At 52.2% G+C, this 19420-nt stretch overlaps 1 protein-coding gene across 2 annotated transcripts in view; it reads right to left on the bottom strand.

Moving 5' to 3' along the window:
- ERICH1 (glutamate rich 1) overlaps positions 1-19420 on the bottom strand; it is a 56712-nt gene that overhangs the window by 14202 nt on the left and 23090 nt on the right. For both annotated transcript variants that reach the window (XM_032413758.1, XM_032413759.1), the window contains one exon: positions 14142-14294. In XM_032413758.1, coding sequence (XP_032269649.1) covers positions 14142-14294 — 153 coding nt within the window. The remainder of the gene's footprint in view (positions 1-14141; positions 14295-19420) is intronic.

Genomic DNA, 19420 nt, shown 5'->3' with positions numbered 1-19420 from the left:
GGGTTCTCCTTCCACTAGAAACGCACAGCACGGGAGGAGAAGACCTATTACCGGCTTTATTACTCACCTGCGAGCTCTAAGGGCTACGTTTCAGCCACTTCTGTTTCTCCAATGTTTGACATACTAGGTTCTCAATGAAGAGCTCGCATTTCAGATCCAGCCGGCTACAGAAAATAAGGACACTGTGCAGAGCTCCTCGTGCTCTGAAGTTCACAGCAAACGATGCTTATTTCTCTTGTCCACAAATAGGCATCAACTGTCTTTTGGGGCCGGAAGTATAGCGACATGCGGTCCACTTAGATCTCGGGATCCTCAGAGTTACTCTGTGGTATCCACACAACCAAAAAGGCACCCTCTTAGGTGGGGCTTCTCTCTCCCTATCAGACTGATTGGGGTGAATCTAGAGGAGATCTGGGTTCTTTGACTGTTTCCTAACGGGGGTTCCTTGGGTTACCAGTGAGTTCATGTAGGGTCCTGGGACCCTGGTAGCTTTGGGAAGCTCTCAGAGATGCCACCAGAGACGAGAATGGCCTGGAGGACACCGGGCGTGAGGCCTCCTTCGTGAGGTCTGCCGGCCGGAAGCAGAGACCCACCACTGCACCAACAGTGCAGGAGGGCTCCCCTCTCTCCACATCCTTGCCAACATCTGGCTCATTTGTGGACACCTGCTACTTCACAATGACTGGTTTGGGCAAACTCGTGTTCTTGAGAGGCTCTGATGACGCGGAGATTCAGAATGGGACTGAGTTTGGGAATGCAGTGAGATTCCCGTGCAGAATTCACAGGGTTCTGGCACTCCCTCATTATTTCAGGGTATGGCAGAGGCTTAGCAAAATCCTTGACTCCACATTACCACTTTTATACTGGGTCTATAGTCAGTGGTGGCAGGAACCACACCCCTGTCCCATGTCCACACTATTTTTCATTCCCTATTTCTCGGATAATTTACAAGAAGGTGCAAATTGCCCTGGAGAAGAATTTGTGAAATCCCATGTGAAACCATGGGTCACCGGTAACCAAATCTGTGTCCATGTGATGATGGGAGAGTGGGTTACGTGGAGTCACAGAGTGCCTTTCTGGAGGGTCCCGCCAGCCACACCTGGGAGAACGTGGTCTGTGCACCGTCACTTCCCTGACGCCATCGGAAAGCACCGCAAGATGCTCTTGGTATCACCGGCCATCTTCGGTGCATGGTCGGGCTAGGCTGTGGGGACGAGATGGAGAAAGCAGCCTCGGACGTGGGCCGCCACCTGTCTGCAGTGACCGTGGGCCGAGTGAAGGGCGGCCCCACTGGGCTCGGCCCCTGTCCCATCCCGGCCTCCGTGCTCTTGGGAACACCCGGTCTGCTGAACAGCCTGCCCCCCACCATCGGCATCGTGTTTGCGTGCCCCACCCCCTCACTGGCCCGTGAGCCTGTGGTGCGTGTCGCTGACTCGCTGTGGGACAGAGGATGGGTCAGAGATGCTGCGTCAGAATTATTTTCATGAATCTTCTCTACCCATTGTCACTTTATAGGACAATTAGTTCAAGGAAATCTAAATGCACTCACCCTTAAAACTGGGAGAGAATTCAGAAAACCGTCTATTCAAACCCCTCATTATACAGAGAGAAAAATGCGGCCCAAACAGGTCAGGAGTCTGGCAGATCATGTGGATGCAGACTCCCTGCACACTTCTGTTCCACTTCACCTGGCACCTCCCACCATCCCCCACCAGGTGATGTACCTCCTTGTCCGGGGATGCTGATGGAGTCCCGTCACGAAAGCTCGGTGCACAGCCAGGCACGGGGACCACAGTCAGGGGAGACTGCACCTGCCGTGCTCTGAACCTGTGAGCCCTGCACAGATGCTCCTTTTGCACCCAGCCCTGTGACCTGGTGCGTTGAGAACTAGCGTGAGCCTGCTCGGCAGAGTCTGCTCAGCTGCCATCGACGACGTGCGGCCCTGAGGCCTGCAGCTCAGGGAGGTCGGGGTCCTCCTCGGCAACACTTTGGCACATACTGTGGGGGCTGCTACTTTGGCATTTCATGAGAATCCTTCTGGATGGGGGTGCTTCTCAGTATGATTACTGCAGGTTCTGCATGAGCCCTTCCCTCCACGGCATCCCTCCCCAGCTCTACACGTCGGGCAACCCACACATGACTCATCGTATAGCTGAAAATCTGGACCCTCTACCAACCTCTCCCTATTTCTCCCAACCACTAGCAACCACTTTCCTATGCTCTGTTTCTAGGGCTTTGCCTTCTGTGTTTAGATTCCACATATATGACATAATGCAGGATTCAACTTTCCCCCTCAGACTTATTTCATGTAGCATAATACCCTCGAAGTCCATCCACGTCGTTGCAAATGCAGGACTTCTCTCTTCCTCATGGCTGAACCATATTCTGTTGTATGTACACGATATGGTCTTTGTCCATTCACCCTTTGATGGACATGTAGGGTTGTTCCATGTTTCAGCTACTGTCAATAGCTCACAATGAACATGGGAGGCAGGCATGTCCTTGAGATCCTGTTTCCATTCCCTGTGGTTATGTGTCCGGAAGTGGAAGAGCTGGGTCACAGGGTAGCTCTTTTTGAATTGTTTCAGGAACCTCCATACTGTTTTCCAGAGTGGCTGCACCAGCTTGCATTCCCACCAACAGTGTAGGAAGGTTCCCCTTTCTCCGCATCCTCACCAACATCTGTCGTTTCCTGACTTGTTAATTTTAGCCATTCTGACTGGTGTGAGGTGGTATCTTAATGTGATTTTGATTTTGATTTCCCTGATGCCGAGCGATATTGAACACTTTTTCATGTGTCTGTTGGCCATTTGGATGTCTTCTTTGGAAAAATGTCTGTTCATGTCTTCTGCCCATTTTTCAATCAGACTGTTTTTTGGCTACTGTTGTAAGAATTCTTTTTATATTTGGGACATTAACCCCTTATTGGATATATACTTTGCAAATGTTTTTCCCATTCAGTAGGCTGCCTTTTTGTTTTGTTTTTTCCTTCACTGTGCAAAACCTTTTAGTTTGATATAGTCCCAATTGGTCATTTTATTTTTTGCTCTTATTGACTCTGCTTTTGGTGTCAAATCTAAAAAATCACTCATAAGAACTATGTCAAAGAGCTTCCCCCCCCATGTTTTCTCCTAGCATTTTTATAGTTTCAGGTCTCCCATTTAGGTCTTTCATCCATTTTGAGTTTGTTTTTGTGTGTGGGTAAGAAAGTGGCCCAGTTTCACTGTTTTGCATGTAGCTGTCCAGTTATCCCAACACTATTTGTTGAAGAGACTGTTTTTTCCAATTGCATATTCTTGCCCCCTTTGTCCAAGATTCATTGACCGTATGGCCAGGCTTATTTCTGGGCACACAAGTCCGAGCTGTGCCCCCCACTAGACAGGCAAGTGAGCCCAGAGGGGAGAGAAAGACGACACACATAGAGATGACGGTGTGCAGACACTGGTGGGCAGAGCACAGACACGAGGAATGACGCCTGGGCTGGGCTGGAGGGGTCTCGTGGGGCACGTCTTAGAGGACACTGAGGGCTGTCACAGCTCACAGTGAGGAAGCTGAGGGGACACCCAGCAAGCCTTCAGCACCAGGTCGGAAGCAGGGCCTGTGGGAAGCCCTCTCAGGCGGCACAGCTGCGGATGGCAGGGGTGTGGGGCCCTCAGGAGGGACGTCTGCGAGCGGGACAGTGAGCCAAGCGTCTGGGACCTCAGGAGCGCCATGGCAGACGTGTGGGTGGTGAGGGCTGCTGAGAATGGGCCGCACAGAGGCCGACAGGCACAGGTGCTGACGCACTGGGCGGGGCTCACCAGAGAAGTGACCCTGCTCAGTGTCCTGAGCTGGATCCACCGCGGACGTGGCCCCGGCTTGCCTGCCGCACTCCCAGCTGAACGCCAGGCAGACCGGGGTCCTGCTCCTGGGTTTCAAAGCTGCACTGCACCCCACCTGGGAGTGCAAAGGGCAAAGTTACTGGGCAGATGGGACAGGAACCGTGAGAGTGAGGAGCCCCTGTAATGTGATGGGAAACGTGTGTGGGCTTTGGAGATGGCCGTGAACCAAGCATGGAGTCAGACTTCCCAGGGGAAGGCTGAAGAAGGAAGAGCTCTTGCAGGGGAACGCTCAAGCCAACATTCCTGCAAGCTCACTGGGAACCAGCCCAGCCAGGAAGACAGTCAAAGCAAGGAGCCTAACCAAAGAGGTGAAGGATCTGTACTCTAGAAACCACAGGACACTGATGAAGGAAATGGAGGAAAACACAAAGAGATGGAAAAACGTTCCATGCTCATGGATTGGAAGAATAAACATTGTGAAAATGTCAATGCTACCCCGAGCAATCTACACTTTCAATGCAATCCTTATCAAAATACCATTGACATTTTTCACAGAGCTGGAACAAACAATCCTAAAATTTGTGTGGAACCAGAAAAGACCCCGAATAGCCAGGGGAATGTTGAAAAAGAAAAGCAAAGCTGGCGGCATCACCATTCCGGACTTCAAGCTCTCTTACAAAGCTGTCATCATCAAGACAGTATGGTACTGACACAAAAACAGACACAGAGATCAATGGAACAGAATAGAGAGCCCAGAAGTGGACCCTCAACTCTATGGTCAACTAATCTTTGACAAAGGAGGAAAGAATGTCCAGTGGAGGGCGCCTGGGTGGCTCAGTTGGTTAAGCGACTGCCTTCGGCTCAGGTCATGATCCTGGAGTCCCTGGATCGAGTCCCGCATCGGGCTCCCTGCTCGGCAGGGAGTCTGCTTCTCCCTCTGACCCTCCCCCCTCTCATGTGCTCTCTCTCATTCTCTCTCTCTCAAATAAATAAATAAAATCTTTAAAAAAAAAAAAAAAAAGAATGTCCAGTGGAAAAAGAGTATCCAGTGGGGGAAAAAAAAAGAGTATCCAGTCTCTTCAATATTGGGAATATTGGACAGCGACATGCAGAATTAAACTGGACCATTCTCTGACACCAGACACAAAAATAGACTCAAAATGGATGAAAGACCTCAATGTGAGACAGGAATCCATCAAAATCCTAGAGGAGAACACAGGTAGTAACCTCTTCGACCTCAGCTGCAGCAACTTCTTTCAAGACACGTCTCCAAAGGCAAGGGAAGCAAGGGCAAAAATGAACTTTTGGGACTTCATCAAGATAAAAAGCTTCTGCCCAGCAAAGGAAACAGTCAACAAAACAAAGAGGCAACCCACAGAATGGGAGAAGATATTTGCAAATGACACTACAGATAAAGGGCTGATAGCCAAGATCTATAAAGAACTTCTCACACTCAACACCCAAAAAACAAATAATCCAGTAAAAAAATGGGCAGAAGACATGAACAGACATTTCTCCAAAGAAGACATCCAAATGGCCAACAGACACATGAAAAAATGTTCAACATCACTCGGCATCAGGGAAATCCAAATTAAAATCACATTAAGATATCACCTCACACCAGTCAGAATGGCTATTAACAAGTCAGGAAACGACAGATGTTGGTGAGGATGTGGAGAAAGGGGAACCCTCCTACACTGCTGGTGGGAATGCAAGCTGGTGCAGCCACTCTGGAAAACAGTATGGAGGTTCCTCAAGACGTTAAAAATAGAGCTACCTTACAACCAAGCAATTGCACAAGACACAGATGTAGTGAAAAGAAGGGCCATATGCACCCCAATGTTCATAGCAGCAATGTCCGCAATAGCCAAACTGTGGAAAGAGCTGAGATGCCCTTCAACAGATGAATGGATAAAGAAGATGTGGTCCATATATACAATGGAATATTACTCAGCCATCAGAAAGGATGAATACCCAACATTCGCATCGACATGGATGGAACCGGAGGGGATTATGGTAAGTGAAGTAAGTCAAGCAGAGAAAGACAATCATCATATGGTCTCCCTCATATGTGGAACATAAGGAATAGCACGGAGGACCACAGGGGAAGGGAGGGAAATCTGAATGGGAGGAAATCAGAGAGGGAGACGAACCATGAGAGACTCTGGACTCTGGGAAACAAACTGAGGGTTTCAGAAGGGAGGGGGGAGGGAGGATGGGGTCAGCGGGTGATGGGTAGTAAGAGGCACATGATGTGATGAGCACTGGGTGTTACAGGCAAATGATGAATCGTTGACACCACATCAAAATCTAATGATGTCTATACAGTGGCTAACTAAACATAATAATAATAATAAAAAAAAGCAACAAGCCGCAGGGAACATGCCAGAAGACACCTGATAACCCCAGGGAGCATTTTCAGTCGCTGAAACGAGACCGGGAAAGCTAAACGGCAGTTTGTTGTCGCTGAACAGACCGTAACTGTTGTAGTCACTAAAACTATAATAATGAGAATACAATACAAATGTTACCATCACCTAAAGCAAGCTGGCCCCATCGATACACAGATACATTCTGTCGTGAAGACATGTAAGTAGTTTTGTGGGTATATGCTAACAATAAATTATTTAGGTGTTAAATATACTTTATGTTGTGGAAACAATCCGAGGGCTAGGCCGGCAGCGGGAATCAGCCCAGGGAAGAGGGACGGCAAGAGTAGCCCCACGGGCAGCAGGGGGATGCTGCAGACAGCCTGGTGTGGTGGAGGGACCTCGTCACCTGTCTCAGGGTAAGGAACCGGGCGCGGCTTATGCGTAACGGCTCTCTGAATGGGCGCAGATGCCGTGGCGGTCCCCGAGTGGCGGAGATGGCCAGTACTCAGAATCCCGGGCCTGCTGCCCCGGAGCCCTCCTGGGACAAGGCTGCCAGGACTGAGCGCTGGCCAGGTGCATGCCCCCTCTCTGTGGCACCAAGCCAGAGGGACGAGGAGGGGAGGGCTGGACGAGGCAGGCACGTCCACGCAGGAAGGAGAAACACACCCACACCAGCTACTGGAGGAAGAAAGACAGGCCTGCGGTCAAGGCTCTGCCCAGCTGTTCATGATTCTAGACAAGTGGAGCCAGCCCGGCGGGATGCGCATCAAGGCAAAGTGACTTCACGGAGGTCGTTTCTCTTGTTGTCACTGTAAATATAAGTAGGGACACGACCTAATTCCAGATTTTTAGCCCTCATCAAACTTTGGGGTCTACAGAAATTTCATAAAATGTTATAATAACTAAAAGGGGCGCCTGGGGGCTCAGTCGGTTGAGCATCCGTCTCTTGATTTTGGCTCAGATCATCATCTCGGGGTCGTGGGATTAAGCCCTGTGTCAGGCTTCATGCTGAGTGGGGAGCCTGCTTGAGAGTCTCTGTCCCTCTCCCTCTCAAAACAAAAAACAAAAAACAAAACTAAAAAAAGTGGACGCCATCATGAAATACACAGCAATCAGTATTGGGGAAGGTCATAGAGAGATGTATGCAGTTATGCAAGAATTAATAACTGATCAGTTTGCAGATTAGTAAACCTGGGGAGTTCTCAAGATGATGGAGCTCTTCTGAAAAACATGACAATGATAAGAGAATGCGTGGAGATGGTGGATTTGTCCAGTGCAAGCCCCGCCCCTGCACGGGCCACACTCACCAAGCCCGAGTCTCCTGCAGTTGACCCCCCTTCATAAGGTCCTGGTCCTGGGGCACCGGAGGGGCTCCGGGGAGGGGCGAGGAGCAGGGACGGCCATCTGTGCTTGCCCCTCAGCTGGCGTGCGGTGCTCCCGTCCACCCAACCATCTTGAGGCCCGTCCAGCCCCAAATACCACTGGGGGCAGCTGGGAAGGAAGGGCTGGTCCAGAGAGTCCCGAGGAGCAGAGCCAAGGTCAGGGGTAGGTGGGGATTTGCTCTCTTACAGAGATTTGAAAAAAACCATTAAGGAAAATTAATAGATAATTTGAGAAAAGGTATTGGATTTAAAAGGGTAAATGTATTTAAAAAAAAGAGAGATGGACCTACACCTGTTCTAACAAAATATATTTCGGATGGATCGAACATTTCACGTAAAAATTCCAAAGGTAAAGAGCCATAAAAGGGTGTTTTCATACGTTTATTAAGATAGTTGTTTTTATTTGTTCTTCAGGGTGTTATCATTTCTGTTCTGCTCATTCTACCAGGGTGACGGCTTGCCACATTTTTAGGAAATTCACTTTCACCGACGTGAAATGTGCGAATATCCTTTCCTATTTTGTTCCTTTGTGTTTTAACCATGCACGCAGTGTACTTGGCCGTGAAGAAAGTTTCGGTTTCTGCAGAGGCAGATCTGTCCACCAAGCTCTGCGGCTCAGGAAGACCGTCCCGGACGCATGCTCTCCTCACACGACCAGCAGGACATGCTGTCCAGGAAGGGGCTAAAAGTTCCGGCTGAAAAGGCCCGGCTCTGGGAGAAAGTGAACTTTAGTCAGCCTTCAGGACCGTGAACTGGAACAGCTTTCTGAAAGATAATTTGTGAACAGGTCCTGAAATTTGGAAACATGTTTACTCTTACGTGAGAGTCTGTATTCAGGAGGAAATCGGACTGCAGCGTTTACGTACATGTGCGAACTGCAGTAGCGTGGAAACTTCTGGAAACCTGCTTTCACCAAACAGATTTCTACAGATTTCAGCTGTTGAAAAACATGATATAAACATATCTATATGCTGTGAGAAGGAAAACTCTGGACTGCAACATGAGAGACAAGTAAACTGTGTGCGTGCGTGGTGTGCACGGGGGACGTGTGAAGATGCTCACGCGAAGCCTCTGGCTAGCGGCCTTATGTGCTGCCTGCCTCTCTCTGCATCGTCTGTCATGCGTGACTTTCCTGTGGTAAGTATTTTCTGTGTGCAAGAAAACAAAGTGCTTTCATTTCAGCAAAACAAAAGCAATAAAGATGAGAGGAGTACCCAGAAAAGGCCCTCCTTCTAGAGACCGGGCCTCCCATTTCTGTAATGTGTACACTTCTGGTCGTGGTTCCAGGACTTAATCTGTGCCGTGGCCAGCGGGAACTTGTGTCATGATGACGACAGTTTGGCAAGCCGCAGGGGTCACTGCGGTGGGCGGCAGCGGGAGGAGGGGGGCACAGGGGTCTGCCACTGAGAGCAGAGCACGGAGAGACGCAAGGGCAGACGCAGGACAGCTGGTGAGAACATGTAATTCAGGGAAGAAGGGAGGAGGGTCAGGTGCAGGCAGCAGTGGCCGTGAAAAGCGTGTCTGAACGAGGTGGATGCACGCGGACCCGTCCTGCGCCCAGATCAGCTGCAGCTACGGGCTCACCACGGCTGCTGGGCTCCCTGCTGGAGCTGAACTGAAACACGGACCCGGCCACAATTCTGTCTCTAAGGACATGAGGGGGGCTTCAGGCTCGGCACTGCTGACGAAAAGCTGGATTCTTGGTTCAGCGGCTCAAAGGCGTTGACTAAACGTGGGGCCGAAGGAAGCAACGTGGACAACCGTCACTGAGCCACAACGACAAATGTGAGAGGCGAGAGTTGTAAGGCTAATACGCCGGGAGGCCGACGGAGCACAGAACCCTCCTTCCGGAAGGATGAGTGAGGCCCACAGAGCTCCCGACCAGGGCGCGCCGGAGACAGTGGGAAACACACAGGGAGAGTGCAAACAGTAATTTGGGGGGCGTTTGAAACGTGCTGGTCACTGGAACGCCCCACGGCAGCTTCACACCAGCACTGTGTTCCGGGCTGGTCTCCACTCCCAGCGCAGTGACCTCCAGGGGCGGCGTGTGGGGGCGGACCTGCTCGCACGTGTGCACCTGTCCCCGGCACGTGCTGGGGTGTGGACGCCCTTGGGGACAAGCTCTGCCGTGCCAACAGCGTGAGAGTGCCTTCACCTCTGCGTGGGAGGCACCGCAGGGTCCAGGCCAAGTCCAGCAGAAGGAGAGATGCTCACGACAGTCGTGGTCTCTGTGTCCTCACCGCAGGTCCTCCAGAGTCAGAAGCACTGACGTGGGGAGGGGGGTCCTTCTCTCGAGGAAAGTCACACATCTGACTGCTACCCGTGGGAACACCTTCCCTCCATCACCCGCGACGGCTTAGGTCACGGCGCCCTCTCTCCCTTCCTGTGCCCTAGATGTGCCAAGTCCAGACCCCAGAGGTCACCTGGGACGCCATCCAAAGTCCCTGCACTGCTCATCCCCCGCTCACACGTCCCCGCCGGTGGGCGGGCGCAGCCTCTGTGACGCTGAGCTGCGTCACAGCTGGGTCTCACCCCACACACCTGGCGTCTCCTTGCCAGAGGTCCTGCTACCCTCTGTCCGTCATTCCTAAGTCATGCTTTCCACAGGATCAGGTGCCCCGCCCGCCGTGCTGAGTCCTGCGCACTCGTGCGGATGTCCCCGAGGTCACTCTGTGCTCCCGCGGCATTCACTGCTGCCTGTTGTCAGATAACTTACTCTACCTCGGGGCTCGCGCAAGTCTCCCGGGGACGAGCCCCTCAGGCAGGGCCCTGTCTGCTGTCTTCGTGGTCCCAGGGCCTGACCACGCAGCCAGCACAAACATTAAACAGGCATTTACTAGTTAAGAGAACTCGTGGTTGAACACTGTTTACTCTTTTTACTTCCAAAACGGGTAGGGCGTAGCTTAGAAAAATCAACATCTAAGGACTCAGTCTAAAAAGAAAGCCCAAGCATTGAGAGGTGGGGAGAGGTAACTATCAGAGAACAGAGATCAAGGAAACCAACTGCAACTGGATGAAGACAACAAAAAACTATGATCTGAGCTCCCTGGCAGCCAAAGCAAAAAGAGTGTATCTGAGTAAAACATTTCTTGTCCAATAAGAAGCAGCACACCAGTTCCTAACAACCAAAGCATTTTCTAGCACTGAATGCTAAAACAAATTTTCATTTTTATACAAACATCAAGGGATGTACACTGAGCGAAGAACAAAGTTTTAAATGACAGCTTTACTAAAACAAACCAACAACAAAAAACGCCCTTCAGGCCTTTAACTAACCTCATTAAAAATGAAATTCCACGATGATATTGTTAGAGAAAGGGGTGCTGACACAAAGTGGGTGCAGAGCTTTCTTACGACCTCATGCGGCATAGTGGGAGCACTCACCAAACCCCGGGGACGGAGTGACGGGTGCTCCCCGGCCACACCCACACCAGCACTGGTGCACTTCTGACGGGTCCACACGCCCAGGACCAACGGCTCAGACCAACCCAGGACACAGGCACGCGGAGCCACTGCATGCCTCTCCCTCTGCAGGTGACACGAGGCTGCTCGGGGGACGAGCTTGGGGCGTCTGCAGGAGGCTCCGTGTCTGCTCATGTTTCCACCAGTGGGCACTGAGTCCCCAGGGTCCCGCCAGGCGGTGTGCTGGGGAGATGACCGAGCTGGTAACAGTACTTACTACCTGACTGCCCGGAGGACTTTCACGGTAAGGTCCTGCATTATGTAACGTCACACAGGGCCACGTTCCTGGGGGTGCACCAAGACGGTGAGCTGAACAGTGCTCCCGCCAGAGAAGTGACTCAACCAGTTAGCATTTTCCGTGGAAGAGCTACGGGCCGCAGTTTACTGGCTCGTTGAGAACAACGTCCAATACCACGTGAGCAAGCACAGAAACGCCAGGTGTCCGAGGCAGGCAGGAGCACGGGAGCGTGAAGTTCCTCTCGAAAGCCGTACCAGGGCACTTGTGTGAATCAAACATAGGAGGGGGATCCCGGAGTCCGACAGGACCCACTTGGTTTGACGAAGCTCCTTCCTTTCCCTACAGCTGCCACTGGCCCACTGCTAACAAACAGTAGGCCTAGGAGAATTCACGTCTGTATTTGTTACACTCCGAGATTAGCCACGGAATGGGGAAGGCCGTACGGACAGCAAGCAGCACACCAGCGATACCGGGTCTCCGAGAGTACGTGCTTGTGTCCACAGCAAACACACGTGGGCCTGGAACAAACCTAGTGAGGACAGTTCACAAGCCCCAGGTGCATTCACATCAGGGCCCAAGGACACAGGCAGTGGGGCCAGTGAGGGGTGACGGGGATGGGGGCCTCCCGGGGAGGGGGTTGGTGCAGGATGACCAATGGACGGGGGCTCCCCGGGCAGCCTGGGGGCTCAGGTGCTCTGGGCCGCGGCCGTGCCCCGCAGGAGTGCCTGGTGAGGGTGCACAGAACCTGCGGGCCGCAAGCAGCTGGCCTGCTGGACACACGTGGACACAAAAGCAGGACGGAGTCACCCCTTTTCTCCTAAAGTTTTCTCCAAGCTACTCTGTCATTGACTTACTGGTCCTGCGTATTCACAGTGGAAGTCAATGGCCAGAAGTGGTTCTTGGAAAAACAGAAACAATTTGACTTTTTCTTCTTTTCCAACATCAGTGCTCATGTTCTCTTTGCTTAAAACTGCAAACGGAAAGATTCAGGACTCCTCCTCCCAGCTTCCCGGTCTGCACACCTCCCACCTGGAGCCTGCTCAGGCTGCACACTGAGCGGGGCTGGGCGCTACGGCCTCTGAACGCTCGTTCATCTGGAGACCGCTGGTAGGAGGCCTGGGCGAACACTCCTCCAACTTCATCCACTCCAGCACCCTGCAGCGGCCCACCTCCTGGGCCGACAACGGGAAGAAAACATGATAAACAGTAAACAAAGCAGATGGAAACAGAGATGGGTTCCAAGTGTTGAAAAGGGAAAGATACGGACTTCCCAGCCTCGCTCTGATGAGTAAGTTATTCAAAGCTCTTCTGGAAAAGTGGGCAGCGTTTTCAGCAGCACTGACTTGGGAAACCGAGCTCACAGCGCCTCCAGAAAGAATCGCCTCCTCAAGCCCAGACACGGTCCCCGGCCGTGAGGAGCCCCCGACTCCGCCTGCTGTGGAGAGACCCCAGTGGCAGACGGCCGCTCAGGGTCCCGAGTCAGAACGGACGGAGCGAGGTGCGCAAGACTGAGCTCAGGGAGGGGCCTGCCCACGCTCTCCTCAGAGGGTGACGGGGTGGGGACGCAAGTCGCATCAGCCCCCATCTCCACCACGCCCCTCCCCGATCACGGCCTCTGGGAAAAGGAAGACCCACGCCCACAACAAGTAACAGAGGAAGGGACAATTCACAGAAAGATTCTGCCTCACAAGTCGCAGACATGGATCCTGTAAGAACGTTGCAGTCAACGCTGTCCAACTTACTAGTGAATTTGCCAGGTTACCATGGAATTCTAGTCGGCGGCCCCCTGTCTTCCGGTTTTGCTCTCAGCCGTGGGCCACCGTCAGGCCAGCTGCTGGCTGCCGCGTGGGGGCAGCTTTCGGCCGGGACGCGCTTGCCCAGTTGTGCCAACACCCCTCCACGTCCTGTGCGGACATCACCCCAGCTCAGAACCTGCAGTCTCAGGACACACTCACGCTGTCGACGCGGGGGTCCAGGACGCAGCCGGGCCCTCGCTGGCCTCGCCAGCAGAGCTAACCGCGCACAGCTGCGGGTGAGCGGAATCGTGTCCAGGGGCACGGGGAGGAGTCCCACACGGTTTGTACCGAGTATGCGAGGTACATGTGAAGTATGCTCACCAAAGTCACCGATCTTCATAAGAACGTAGTTTTCTAATTAAATAATCTATTCACCCAATAATTACATTCCAAAGATTTTCAACAGGGCTTGAAAAGATGAGTACATTTTTCCTTAGCTACCCCATTTTTGGTTTTATGGTTTCTGATCCTTTAATTAGGGACTCAGGAAGATCGATGTACAAGGAAACCACATTTTCTTGATGTTCAAATTAATTAAGCTTTAGAGTACAGAGTTCTTTATACTCGTTAGAAAATCATCTGGGTAAAATTCTTACTGGACGACTCCAGACTCCTCTTTCCTGACGACCGCGCACCCAGCACACCCCCCAAGCAGGCGCCTCACCCTCCTTCATCCCAGGACGTTCCCAGGACGCTCCAGCGCAACAGCAGAACAGTCATTCAGTCCGTCCATGAAACAGACGCCAAAGAGGTGATTCCCATAATCATAAAATTGATATACAATCTCAGAAATTATAAAAAAATTGGAAAATCAAGAAAAAAGTTCTACTTAAGTCAGAACAAGTACCAGTGACATCATGCTGTATTTAACAGTAAACTTCTCCTAACCTACCGACAATTACGCCCCGGCCCCGTTCTGGCTCAGGCTCCTCCCACCTGAGCCTGTCTCCCTGTCATTTTTAATGGCGGCAAGACACGTCCAGCCCACCGTGTGGCCATCCGCGGACATGCTCACCTGGCCCTCTCATTGTGAGTCTATGAAAGTGGGACACCGTGGAATCACGCCTCACCTGAGAGCTGGCGCCCTCCTCCCGCATCATCGCTGCCCGAGGTGTCCTCGGAGGCCGGGCTGCCCTGCGGCTCTGGCGGAGCAGGGACGTACCCCTCAGGAGGCAAACTCGCCGTGTAGAACCGCCTTCGAGGTGGGGCCTTGGCGTCCTCATCTGCAGGAGACAAGGGGACGGTGAACACGGCATCATGTGACCAGACATTTGCCGGCCCTGCACCCTTCCCCAACCTCATGCCCCGAAGACGTGAGACCCAACAGCTCGTGAAACCCAGCCTCTGCCGTCAGCACTGAGCTCAGGAAGCCAAACGCCTTGTCAGAGGGCACCAGCCCTATATCCAGCCAGGAGAAAGGAACGACCTGTGATTATTTAACCTCTGGATTTTTATAAAATGAGAGAAAAATATAACTCATGAAAAGGAAGCAGAAAAAAGAATATTCCACAGAGCATACCTCTCATCATTACCACGCAAATCTCTTAACGTTTTGGTGCACAATCTGGAACTTTTTCTCCATGTGTGCTAACAACCCGCATATACTGTGTATATACACACACATCTTAATGGGATCATGCTACCCACTTTTGTTATTATACATTTGTATATCATATATATAATATTCAAAAGTTAATACATGACAGAATAATATATTAAGATACATTTACATCTACGTGGTCTTTTAATGGTTACATAATATTCCATGTGTCTAACAAATTATAATTTAATTATAATTTAACCATTGTCCTAAATTCCACACATGGAGGTTGATTCTAAATTTCCACTATCACAAACAGCTGCTGACTGTCCTTGTCATACATAACTTTGCACACCTGACCACTGAGTTCCTTCAGAGAAGTCCCTGCAAACGGGACTGTCCGAGGGTAAGCACCTTTCGCTGGCTTCTGAGACGCACGGTCCAGAAAGGCAACTACAGACCGCTGGCTTCTTCCAGGCTCTTTCCAACACTGGGTGGCAGAAACCTTTAACTCACGCACAGCTGACACACAGAGGTGCATACTGACTGGACAATTCCGCGTGCCCTGCAGTGTTCCCGTGAGCGGTGCAGTCAACATCTGGCCCCACACACGGGATGACGACGTTCCGGACTCTGCTCCCCAGGCTGCACTTCCAAACCCGAGACGGGACCACACACAGAAATAAACTCTAAATGGATCAAAGACCAAGATGTGAGACCTGAGACCACAGAACTCCTAGAAGGGAGCACAGGCTGTGATCTTTTTGATTCCAGCCTCAGCAATATCCTTCTGGAACTTTCTTCTCAGACAAGGAAAACAGAAGCAAAAATAAACTAGTGGGCAAAGGAGCTGGCCAGACAATGATGAGGCAGACTAGGGAAGGGGCGATGTTTGTAAACGACCTCTCCATCTTTTTAATTGTCATATTTCCATTGAAAATACGGTAATGCAATCTTGTATGTGACAAACACAAGTGGATATCCCCATTAATCTTTCACAGAAAAACTGACATTTTATTTAAAAAAAAAAAAGGTTTGAAAGAAATCACTAATACATATGACATATAATGTAAAAACCTTGAAACACTCCAATTCTTCCACCATCAATGTATTTCACTTTCTTGGAGCTAAGATGCAAGAATTCAGTTCTTAGATTAATTTACTTCATAGTCGATGAATTACTGTGTCATTCCACTGGAACTGGGGGCAGAGTGGGACATGGCTTCCAAGGAGACCACCCCAGACAGACATCAACGTTTATCCTTTCTGCAGAGGATTTCTGGAAGCTTTTAGTCGGCTAAAGTGTCAGTGATGAGAAAGTTAAAGAGAACTTGGAATGTCACTGTTCACTTGATTATTTGGGTGCACATGTCGGGAAGCGAAACACAACTTGAGTCACCAGAGGCGGATGAGACGCATCTCCATCCAGTGCCATGCTCCCGGGAGACCGCTCTCATCCATCCGGACAGCACACCGTGGCTCCTAAGGCTGAGCCTCTGAACCGTAAATGACCTGACAGCTTCCAGCTCCAGTTCTCCCCAATTTCTTCTGTGGAAAAATGATTTGTTGTGATGACATCTATCTACACTTCCCCAGTCAGATGTTCACGGCTCAGGGACGAGCAAGGTGAAAGTTAACTAGGCTTTGCTGAGCAGCCGCACACACAGGCCTCCGCGCCCCCATCCTTCACCTGGCACGGGGGCCTAGCGCCCCACGGGACTCCACCCCGCACTCACTGGGTGTGTGCGCAGGGACAGCGCGGGGACAGTGTCCCAGCTGGAGAGAACTCTGGGGGACCCGCACGGCTCAGGTGAAGCCAGTGGAAGTCACCACTATAAGCCTGGTTGTCCACTTCGTTTAGCTCCCTCCGACCTGGAGTGGCTCCCATGCAGGTCCCTAAGCTCACTGGGTGCCGCCTCCGAGCAGCCGCCGTGCAGGGCACGGGACAGGGACAGACCGCAGCGCCTCTTCCACCCGGGGGTCACGCCATGCCCGGGGCACAGAGCCGGGAAGGGAGCGAGCACAGGACGCAGGAGTGGCTGGCTGGAGGAGAGGCCCGGGTGCGAACGGCTCAGAGCCCACATGAGCCGTGGCTGCGTCCCGTGCCCGAGGAGCTGCACAGATGTGTGCAGTGACAGGAGGAAAACGTGGCCGGGGCGGGAGCGCCGATGCTCGGGTGTCCTGTCCCCTCGGCCTGTCCCGAACGGGGACGCGCCTCAAGGGGCCTGCCCCACTTGATCTCTCTGCTTCCTCATGATGCCACAGCAGTCGAGCAAGCCAGTTTTAACAAAATCGATTCTGGTTTCCAACTCAGCCTCTTAAAAAAGAATCACAACCACCAGAAGCCTTTAAAACATTCAAGGAAATGCTGTTGTTGAGGAAGAGAGAAGTTTCTCGTGGCACCATCACTCACACCCCCCCCCCAAAACTGGGTTAATGTGTCCCCGTTAGGAATGCGGTGTGCTCACCGAACACCCTGCCACGGCTAGCTATTCCGATTTTGGACTTTCAGCTCCCATAGAAGTAACTGGAGGCAGCTCTCCCTTCCTGCCTCTTGGACAGTGCACGAAATTTGGCACAGACTCTGGACCATATGGCCCGGCCGGCCCAGAGCCCTCCTACCACCTGCAAATCCGGGAGGTAACACCTGGTCCGCCCCACTCTGCGGAAGCCCAGCACTGGATCTGGGCTCTTCTCCTTTGCCCTTTGTCATTCCAGACGCGAAATTCAGCACCTTGTTCTACAAATTGTCCACTCACCCCAAGCACCTCAAGAGCTAATTAAAAAAAAACAAAACACCTTTTTTTTTTTTAAAGGACTTTACATTTTTAGAGCAGTATTAGGTTCAGAGCAAAATGGAGAGAAAGCTACAGAGATTTCTCATAAGGCTCCCCCCACATGCACAGCCTCCCCCACTACAGCATCCCCTCTGGACAGTGCAGTTGGCACCAGTGATGAGCCCGCGTGGACAATTGTCATCCCCCAGAGTCCACAGTCTACATCAGGGTCACTGCTGGTGGTGCACGCTCTGTGGGTTTGCACAAGTATGTGATGACACGTACCCACCCTGACAGGGTCACACAGAGTGGTCTCACTGCCCTAAACCCTCTGTGCCCCGCCTGCTCACCCTCCCTCCCCCTCCCCCTGGCAGCCACTCCTCTCTTTACCGTGTCCCTAGTTTTGCCTCTTCCAGAAGGTCACAGAGTTGGGATGATGCAGTGCGTAGACTCTGCAGAGTAGCTTCTCTCACTCAGTAATCTGCACTTACGACTCCTCCACGTCTTCTCACGGCTTCACGGCTCATTTCCTTTCTATACTGAATACTACCCCACTGTCTGGAGGGACCAGCCTATGTGTCCGTCACCTACTGCAGGACAACTTGGTGGCCTCCGGGTTTTGGCAGTTACAAATACAGCTGCTGTAAACACCTGTTTCAGCTTTCATGTGCACAACAGCTGGGTCATTCCGTGGGGCTTTCAGGGGGGATGAGGGGTCAGATCATTCTCTGCACAATCTTTGCCGTCTTGGCCTCCCTGGGCCCCTCCTCCTATACCTCAAACAGAGTTCTTTTATCCCTGGTGGAAGTCTCCGGGCCACCAATACCCCACGCAACTCAAGCAGGCTTTCCTGTTAAGAGGTTAAGGAAAATACATCAGCCAAGGAAAAAGAACTTCCTCTGAGAAGCAGTCAGATTGAGGATGTGCTGATGGCTGGTCGTACACGGCGTGGAGAGGGGAGACAAGCTGTGGGCTTCCGTGCTTACTGAGACGGGGGGGGGGCAGGGCCGCCAGGTGGGTAGCTGTGTGGACAGTGCCGTGGGAGGCACTCAGAGCCCTGAGTCTGGGGGGTGACGCAGATGGAGAAGTCGGCCTGGGAGCCGTAACCGTCTACAAACACAGAAGCTGTGAGACTGGGTGAAATCACCTGGGGTGCGCCGTGGACAAGACAGGTCAGAGTGAGCGTGGGGCCCTCCACCACCCAGAGGCTGTGCATACGTGTCTCTTTAACATGCACAGGGGGGTTAGGACATCTAAGAGTGGAGGGGCTTCGTACGTGCTCCAAACTCCTCCAGAAAGGCTGCGCTGAGTGACGTTTGCGCCGGCAGGTTATGAGAACTCATTTTCCTGAATTCTCAAGGACCGTGTGGGGTGTACACTCTGAAAATGCTCTCTGTCTACCCGGTAGGCAAAGAGCAGCATCTCACGGTCACATTTACCGTGGGTGCCATTACCGGGGAGGGTCCCTCTCTGGTCACGTGTACTGGGCACAAGTGCTCCATGCAGTCCTAAATGTCAGCTCAAAAGCTCCCTGCCATTCCACTAATCTATGCTGTGGCTACAGTTAACAGGAAATAGGTTATTCTCAGGGGAAAAAACAGAAAATATCTCTGACCTGCCCGGGGTAAGTGGCAAAATGCTATGGAGGGAGGCAGGGCTGATTGGACAGTGGACACGGCACCCATTTCTGTCCTGGCAGCAAGTTTTCCTGAACCTTGACGTTTTAAGAAATTGGATCTATGCTGCAGAGGAAAAGATGCCCCCACATGCACTCACCGCAGACCCACACTGTGTGCGCAGGCACACACACCGAGCACCCACGCTGTGACCACACCCGTGAGCACCGTGCACCCACGCTGCGAGCAAACCCACGCACACCGAGCACCCACGCTGCGAGCACACCCATGCACACCCCGCACCCACGCTGCGAGCACACACACGCACACCCTGCACCCACGCTGCGAGCGCACCCACGCACACCCCGCACCCACGCACACCGAGCACCCACGCTGCGAGCGCACCCACGCACACC

Source organism: Phoca vitulina, unplaced genomic scaffold (genome assembly GCF_004348235.1).
Source record: "Phoca vitulina isolate PV1807 unplaced genomic scaffold, GSC_HSeal_1.0 scaffold15, whole genome shotgun sequence".
Taxonomy (NCBI): domain Eukaryota; kingdom Metazoa; phylum Chordata; class Mammalia; order Carnivora; family Phocidae; genus Phoca; species Phoca vitulina.
This window is presented reverse-complemented; position numbering and strand designations above follow the sequence as displayed.